At 47.0% G+C, this 8,455-nt stretch overlaps 1 protein-coding gene and 2 long non-coding RNA genes across 3 annotated transcripts; 1 reads left to right on the forward strand and 2 right to left on the reverse strand.

Moving 5' to 3' along the window:
- Positions 1-1,053: 1,053 nt before the first annotated feature.
- LOC134482594 (uncharacterized) lies at positions 1,054-2,170 on the forward strand. The gene is made up of 2 exons (XR_010058958.1): positions 1,054-1,214; positions 1,585-2,170. It is a non-coding gene; the product is annotated as an uncharacterized LOC134482594 (long non-coding RNA).
- Positions 2,171-2,654: 484 nt separating this feature from the next.
- LOC103694125 (uncharacterized) lies at positions 2,655-5,095 on the reverse strand. Its single transcript, XR_596842.3, has 2 exons — positions 4,588-5,095; positions 2,655-3,062 (listed from the first exon to the last, which is right to left on the reverse strand). It is a non-coding gene; the product is annotated as an uncharacterized LOC103694125 (long non-coding RNA).
- A 946-nt stretch (positions 5,096-6,041) lies between these two features.
- Calml5 (calmodulin-like 5) lies at positions 6,042-6,961 on the reverse strand. The gene has a single exon (NM_001400752.1). It carries the CDS (start codon positions 6,816-6,818, stop codon positions 6,375-6,377), a length of 444 nt encoding a protein of 147 aa, NP_001387681.1. The 5' UTR covers positions 6,819-6,961; the 3' UTR covers positions 6,042-6,374.
- Positions 6,962-8,455: the final 1,494 nt, after the last annotated feature.

Here is an 8,455-nt window from a genome sequence, read left to right on the forward strand (position 1 = left end):
AGATAGCATCCCGTGTCAGGGCTTGTGTATGGAGGACAGAGGATGAATTGAAGGAGCCTGCTCTCCCTCTTCACACTCTAGATCCCAGGACTCTACCTCAGGTCTTCAGGCTGGCTGTCAAGCGTCTTTGCCAGCTGGGCCAGCTGGCTGCCCACCCCCAGCCCCCGGATTTTTTTTTATAATGTTTTAGATACTCCTTCCTCTGTGTCCTCTCTGGCTAATCCCAGATTCTCAGTCATCCTGCCTCAACCACCAGTGTGCTGGAATTCAGGCTCGCACAACCACACCCTGCTGGTCCAACGTCTACATTTTATCTAGCCCACATAGTGTAGAATCTCCCCATTTCTAAACTAAGGGATGACTGGCTGGAAATGGAGGGCTACATAGTCATGGTTCTCAGGCAACAGAGTCCAAGAAAGAAGCTCCTCTCTCCAGCCTCACCTGAAATGCTCCTTCTTATTGAGTGCAGCCATGTTTCAATCCCTTTTTACCTTGACGACATTATAAAAACCATCCCTCCTAGAGACCAGAGAGAGTGCCTGTAGGTCCTGGAACCCAGGTCAGCCTGCTGTAATAGTACATGCACTGAAAAGGCTGTGCCTTTCAGCAAACATGCTGGAGAGTTCCCCATCTAGGCTAGGCTCAGTTCCTTATCTGGAGTTCTGGAAAGAACAGTGCCAGACCCTGCTTGGAAAGGCTGAGGGGAGGAGAGGTAAAACAGGGACTTTGAATAGGGATGGGGTCCCCAGGACTGTCAAGAATGGATGTAGACACGAGGGGTAGACACTCGGTTAGATGGTAGAGTGTTTGCCTAGCATAGGCAAAACCCTGGGTTCTCAAGTCTGCATAAACTAGGTGTGGTGGAGCACACCTATAATCCTATAATGAGGATTAAAAAATCTTGGGGCAATCCAATGAAAACCGCGTGTTATTTAAGGACATAGCTTTCAGACACGTGGTATAGTTCATCTTAAATCAGTTTGCTAGTTAGTGACTTGGAAGGTCTGGGGAAATTTTGTTTTGGTTTAATAAGTTTCATGTTTCAAAGGGAACAGTTCCAGTAGACTGTTAAAAGGTCAGTTCTGATCAGCTAAATGTCAGTGGTGCCTCTGTGTGTGATTCAGATCTAAGACCCTGAGAACCATCAACTACTGACCAAGCAGGCTGAAAACTAGCTGCACATGAAGAGAGTCACTCCGAGCCGGGTAGGCTGGGTAAGTACACACCTGCAATTCCAGGGTTCAGCAGTGGAAGGTAGGAGACTACAAGTCAACCAAAAGGAAGCAGCCGCTCTCCCAAATCTGAGATTCAAAGCACAAAAACCAAAGAAGCGAAACCCGGAGAACTTTAGTCTGTCCGGCCATGCTATGATGGTTAGATGAGTTGATTACACTTAAAATAGTTTACTAAACTCAAACCAAAATTCTAGTTCTAAGCTGGATAAATAAAACTTCAAAGAGATTTACAAACACTGTCAAAAACAAGTCCTCCAAGATAAATCTTATCATTTCATATATATATATATATATATATATATATATATATATATATATATATATATTTTTTTTTTTTTTTTCGAGACAGGATTTTATTTTTTCCAGCCCAGGATGGCCTTGAAGACACTGTGTAGCTGAGACTTACCTCAGACTTTGATTCTCCTACCTCTACCTCCAGAGTGCTGGCAGGTACAAACAGAGCTCATAGCCCCGCCACCACCACCACCACCACCACCACCACCACCACCACCGCCACCACCGAGCCACCACCACCTCCACTCCAGCAGCAAGCCCAGGTATGTCCCAGAGGAAGCTGGAGATCTCAGATGTCAAATTAACTCCTAAGTAATGATCTATGTTGAGACCCCAAACTCTCTCCAGAGCCTTGTACACACCCAACTTCTACTCTCTTATGGTTGAGATCTTGAATATCTTCCCTAAACATCCATGCCCCAAAGGCACCATTGGGAGGTGGTTGTCTATTTAAGAGGTGGGACTTGGTGGAAGGAAATTAAATCATTGGGAGTGTGCCCCTGGGGTGGGGTCTCACATTTTCCTCAAGTTTGTTACTTGCTCCCGGGCTGCCGGAAGGTAATTAGCTTTGCTATGCACAGAGATGTAACTCAGAAAGCAAGGACTAAAAACTCTGAAACTATAAACCAATGTAAACCATTGACTGTCTCTATTGAATTGATTGTCAACAGACCTTTTGTTACAGTCATGGAAGACTGACTAATACCCTCACACCCAAGGTAGTATTATGCAATTGAGGGGCTCCTCATAAACACTCACTAGTACTTAGCATCTACCTACAAACGTAATATAGCAGGGATGTTGTTAGGCCACTCGTGTGTCACTCCAGGCATGTAAGGGAACACTCACCATTGCTCGTCTGAAAACCCGGGCTATCCAACTCCATGGTCAGACTGCCTAAGAGTAGGCTTTGATTGACAAACATATCTTAATGAGTGACTCTTCCACAGGCACACCTACCCACAATCTACTGCCCCGGAGGCCCAGTGATGTCTTATCATTTTACTATAATCTACAGCCCTTTTTGAAGATGGTATGTAAGCTCTCAAGCCTAAACATTTCTTTGGGTTTTCACTTCTTTTACGTGACCCTTCTGTATGGATGCAAAGTAAGTTGCCTTGCCGATTCAGCTGTCTTCCAACCATTTAATGTGTAAATGCTAATCCCTGAAGCTGAGAAGGGAAAAGGTTTTCTCCTACCTAACACACATGACATGATAAATGGTAGAGTGTTTAGCTAGAGAGCATAGAACTCCGGCTTTGATCTTCGGCACTGAATGAACAGTATGTGGCAGTGCACAGGTTCAAGTCCAGCATGGGGTAGGTTGTGGGACAAAGACTTCTTCTTGCAAGACCCAAGAATTTCAGTTCCAATGCGTATTCATGTTAAAATGTTTTGGTCTTGGGTCCCTGTTGCAGAGAAAAACTAGATATAACCCGAGCGAGAACATTTCCTGCTGTTGGCTGGGTGCTGTAGGAAATGCCTTGATTGAAGCCAGGTAATGTCTTTGTCTCTTCCTGATTCTTCCCAGCCCTGCAGTTATAAAGTTTGCAAAGATTACATGTCTAGTTAATTAAACCCAAGCTCTTTTATCCCCAGTCATCCAAGAGGTGGTGGATTCAGAGTTAGAGAATTCACTTAGGTTTCCTACTGTGAGGGTCCGGGTGAGCATAGATAGTTAGCAAAAAAAATACCATCTAATTCTCACTAGGTGTGGCTTAGGCTGGAGGATGATTTTCGTCTAAGTACCCCTCTGTAATCTCTAATCTTCTAAGGCCCGCGGGTATTATTTTTAGTCTAAAGTAGGTAGTCTACACCCAGACCAGAAAACAAAACACTAAGGGGAATCTTGAAGAAACAGCCACGCAGAATTTCACCTTTATTATTCTCATGCACTAGACAAAAATATTCACACAGAAAAGACTTTTTCAGAGAAAATCAATTTTTTTGTCCCTCTTAGACCCAAGCAGTTGCTGTCAGATGCTTAGACCCCGTGGATCAGTAAGATTTCAAAATAGATTTAAAGACACGAGACACCCAATCCAAAACTCCAAATGACCCTCTGTTAATCATGATAGCTTCCTGCCAGAAAGGACATTCAACGCCAAAAACCTGGGAACGGCAGGTTCTCAAGGGTTTTCAACAAAAACCGAACGGACACAAAGCTTTTCTCTATTGCTTTTGATCATTTTGAAACGGCCACATGTAGCCCAAGCCCGCCTGAAAGTCACTATTGAGCCAGGAATGACTCTGAACTTCTAATCCTCCTGCATCTGCTTCCCAAGTGTTAGGCTCACAGACTTATGCCACCACATGGGATTTTACACCATGCTGGGAATCAAAACCAGGCTTCTTACATACTATACAATCCTTTCCCCGACAAGTACATCTGCGGTCCATCTTGTCTGTTTATATTTAATTTTATCTTGCCCCAGAAAACTTGCAGTATTTCCTCTTGGACCAGAGTGTAATCCCCACTTTAGACAATCAGCCTGAGGCTGTCTCTGCCCCATTTCCCTACCTTATCTCCTCATCCTTCCACCAGAGCACCTGCCTGCCCTTCTACCCCTGGCACTTCCCTCCCCAAAGCACACTGAAGGGAGCCAGAGTCAGCTTCCGGATCTCTCTTACCCATTGCACCCACCAGGCCTCACCTCATTCCAGCCCTGGGCCTTCCCTACAAACCAGGACTCCACCCAGCAGGCTAGAAGGTAACCAAAGGGGCCAGATATCTGAAGACAGACTGGAGGGGAACAAGGGTAGCTGTGTATAAGGACCAAAGAAACTGAAGAAACCTCAGAGTAATCCCACCATGGAGAAATTTAAAAAAAAAAAAAATCAGGGTTGGGGATTTAGCTCAGTGGTAGAGCGCTTGCCTAGCAAGCGCAAGGCCCTGGGTTCGGTCCTCAGCTCCGGAAAAAAAAAAAAAAAACAAACAAAAAACAAAAAAAAAAAAAAATCTCACAGACATGGCTGACTTCCCTCAGTGAACACCCTTCCTCCCTCCACTGAGCTCTGTGCTGAAACTGGGCTGAAGCAGACAGGCTCTACCACTCACCACAGCAGGTGTGGGCTCCCACAGGGGTGTGCACCCAGCACAGGTGTGCCAGAATGTGGGGCTGAAGGGACTGGCTGGGCTGAAGCATTTTGCAATAGCTCTTCAGAGAAGCTGTCTCTGTCTCTCTCCTCGCCGGGATGAGAGCCACTGACTTGGCATGGCTGAGACAGTCATTTGAGCTTAAATTCCATTCGAGAGAGAGAGAGAGAGAGAGAGAGAGAGAGAGAGAGAGAGAGAGAGAGAGAGAGAGAGAGAGGGAGGGAGGGAGGGAGGAAGAAAGAAAGAAAGAAAGAAAGAAAGAAAGAAAGAAAGAAAGAAAGAAAGAAAGAGAGAGAAAGAAGAGAAGGGAAGGCTGGAGGGAGGAAAGGAGGGAGGGAGGGAGGGAGGGAGGGAGGTGGAGAGGAGAAAATCCCATTTCATGAAGGAGGAAGGAGGAACCCAGACTTGTTAAACAGCAAGCACAACTCTTCCTGTAGTGTTCAAAACCGGACAGCAGTGTCCTCACCAGTAGTGACCTTGCCTGCCTGGGATGTGGACTGGGCTGGGAGGCGCCCTGGCAGCCCTCCATTTTTCTCCTCCATCTTTTATCTGGAATGAACCCCTGAAGCTGAATCCTTGAAAGGATTATCAGAGTCTTACAAGGCCAAGAGGGAGCCACTGTCAGAAGTCTGAGCAAGCAGTATTTTATCCTGTGGGGACGCAAATGCCCTGCTCTCAGCTTTGGAAACCCGTATGGGTATGTCTGCCTTCTGCGTGTAACCGCCACCACTTCCTCTCTCACTCCCATCCCTTTGCCCATCATATATGTGCTCTGGTCACGCCTCATCTGGCTACACATCTGTGACTTTTGTACAGTGGATCCCATTACTCCAGACTCATCTTTTTAAAATATCTTTAAGGATGATCTATTTCAGATACAGAATCCGTGCAAACACAGAAATATGTACATATATTCAGATACACACAGGGATACATGCATGCAGCTCCATGTACACATATACACACATGCAGGCATACATCTCTAAACCCATGTGGATATCCATGAATAATATGGACAGGCATGCACATACACACAGACGGACTTACACAGACATAGACATGCACACAAACAGACTTGTGCACGTATAGGCATGCACAGAGGCACAAATAGAGAGACAGTTCTTGCCCTCTTTATTCAAGGTTAACACACGACAGGCTGTGTGAGAAAGAGGATGTTTTTCCTTTGGGGGGTTGCAGTTAGTCCTACAACAACTTTGTCCATCTGACCACCCCCAATCACAGACCAATACTCACTTTTCCTCCTTGTTGAGAACTAGGGAAGACCAGCAGTAGACAGACAGAAGGGCTTCTCAGATCAGCTTTCTCCCCAGCTCTATGAAAGTGATTGCAGCTCCAAAGAAATTTTTTTTTTGAAAGCCCTTAGGATTTTCCTCTTTAATTAAACACCGAGCACACAGAATTTGCATTCTTTTTATTTAAACCATTATAAGAGCCCTGGGAGGTAGGAAGCACCCATTCCACAGCAAGAGGGAGAGGAAAGACCAACCCAAAGAAACCGTCCTTTGACCAGCGTCTCAGCAGGCAGAGAGGAGACTTAGTGAGCAGCTCCGGATGTCCCAGCATCCAGATCTAATAACGTCATCCTCATCCATGAGGTAGTTTCCCACACACCAACACAGACTTCTTTTTTAACCCCACCACAAAAGCAGAGCCCCGCTAGAAGGCACGAGTGCCTGTCAGAGTCAGGCAGCTGAGGAGGCGGGGCTTGCATCCAGCAGTCTCACTTCTCACTTCTCGAGGAAGACTCTCAGAAACTCCTCATAGTTCACCTTCCCATCTTGGTCTGCATCAGCCACACGGATCATGTCATTCAGCTCCTCCTCGGACAGCGTCTCACCCATCTGGGACAAGCCTTGCTTGAGTTCGTCCATCGTGATGTACCCATCACCATTCTGGTCAAAGACCCGGAACACAGCCTGCAGCTCCTCCTTGCTCCCTTTCTTATACTTCTCCATGGCGGTCAAGAATTCTTCAAAGCTAATGGTGCCATCGCCATCTGTGTCTATCCTGGAGATGAGAGCTTTCAGGTCCTTCTCTGGGATGTTCTTACCCATCTGCTTCATTACGTCTCCAAGTTCCTGGACGTTGATACGGCCATCCTTATTCTTGTCAACCCTATCGAAAGCTTGGTGTAACTCAGCCACCTGCTCCTTAGTAAACCCGTGAGACATGGCCGTGTTCTCGGTACAAAGCTTCCAAGCTCGGTGTCAACCAGATGTCAGTCTACCACTCCTGGGGTTTCTGTTCCAGTGCTCAAGGCTGCTGCTGGGCTCTGAGGCTGTGTCTGTTGAAGGGCTGAGCTATAGGTAGCCTTGCCCTGGCACAGGAACCCCCTCCTTTTCTGCGATTGGAGCAAAGGGAGGAGGCTTCCCCACCCTCTACTTGCCCTCAGGCAAGATGCTCCTCCCAGGGAAGGACCAGCTGCAGACAAGGAATGAAGTAATTTTAATGGATGAGAAGACCTGTGGATAAGTTGATAGGAAGTGGCCTCGAGGGCATGGGGCAAAACCTGCCTGCCTCTTCTGGCCCAGATAGCAGACCACCCTACTGCAGGGACATCTACCTAGACACACTTCCCCTGTGGCTGGTTTTCACAGAGGCTTTGGCCAAGCTGGTGGTTTCAAGAGTGCTTCCCCAGTTTCAGAGACTCACTGGGGAGAGGCACTGGTGTTGAAGAAGCTGTGGAGGGTCAGGATCAGGAATCCTTAGTGGGGTTCAGATTAGTACTTCTCTCAGCTCTTGTCCCAAGGGTGAGGTTGATGGAACGGGAGAAGTACCAAGTCTTTCTGGATTTAACGAAAGCCTTCACTGCACTCGCAGTCCTGGGCAAGAAAGGAGGATGGGGCAATCTGTCTTTAGCATCCAGGAAGTAAGGGGGTGGGTATTGTCCTGCTGCCGAGGCATTGTTTAGAAAAACAAACATGAAGTGTGGTTTCAGAGGTGAGAGGAAGGACCTCTCATCTCCCCTAGGGAGTCCTACAATTCCGCAGCTAAATCCAGTGTTCCCTGGACTCTCTGGTTCTTCATCGGAGGTGAGAGATGTTCATTCCGTGCACAAGGAGGGGAAACAACTTAGATCGAAGAGCCTTGCCTGGGTGGGTGCTGCTTCTGCACTGGGAGGCAATGTGTGGCCAGCAAAATCCAAGGACAGGACAGCTGCGAAAGGAACTTGAGCTCTTTGGGATCTCCTGTATCAGCACTAGGCACACTAGTCCACCTAGGACCCCCTACCCACGGCCTTCTGTGTATAGTCTGCATTCTGGAAGGAAGCTTATCCCTGCACAACCTGGAGCAGGTTGTTGAATTTAGATCAAGACCTCACTCTTATGGGGTAGTCCTTGAGGCTTTCCAATGGTGGGAACAATGCTCCTGAGTAGACATTTGCCATGTAGTACCCAAGATGAGTTTCAAGTAAGCCCTTTTCGACCACTAAAGATTCTTCTTTCTTCCTCCACCCTTACCCAACCTTAGAAACAAACTTCCTTACTACCCTCCTGAGAAACTTAACAAACTCCACCTGTCTCTAATTCAACCAGGTAAATGCATCTCTGAAGTGAGAAACAGCCAGACACTCTGGTACTTTACCCCAACTCCCACCCTGTGTCCACAGAACCTCAGATGTAGAGAGAATTGTAAAGAGAGACGCTCCAGTTAGGGAGTTCCTTCCCCACAACACCCCCCCCCAAAAAAAACTCTTGAAGAAGGATTGCTATTTCATCCCTGTGCTGGAAAAATACAGAGGCCTCAATGAATATTAAGCAGCCAATTTCTCAATGAGGTTGACAACCAGTTCTGGGTGGAGAGTGTC

The sequence above is a fragment of the Rattus norvegicus genome, chromosome 17, assembly GCF_036323735.1.
Source record: "Rattus norvegicus strain BN/NHsdMcwi chromosome 17, GRCr8, whole genome shotgun sequence".
Classification (NCBI taxonomy): Eukaryota; Metazoa; Chordata; class Mammalia; order Rodentia; family Muridae; genus Rattus; species Rattus norvegicus.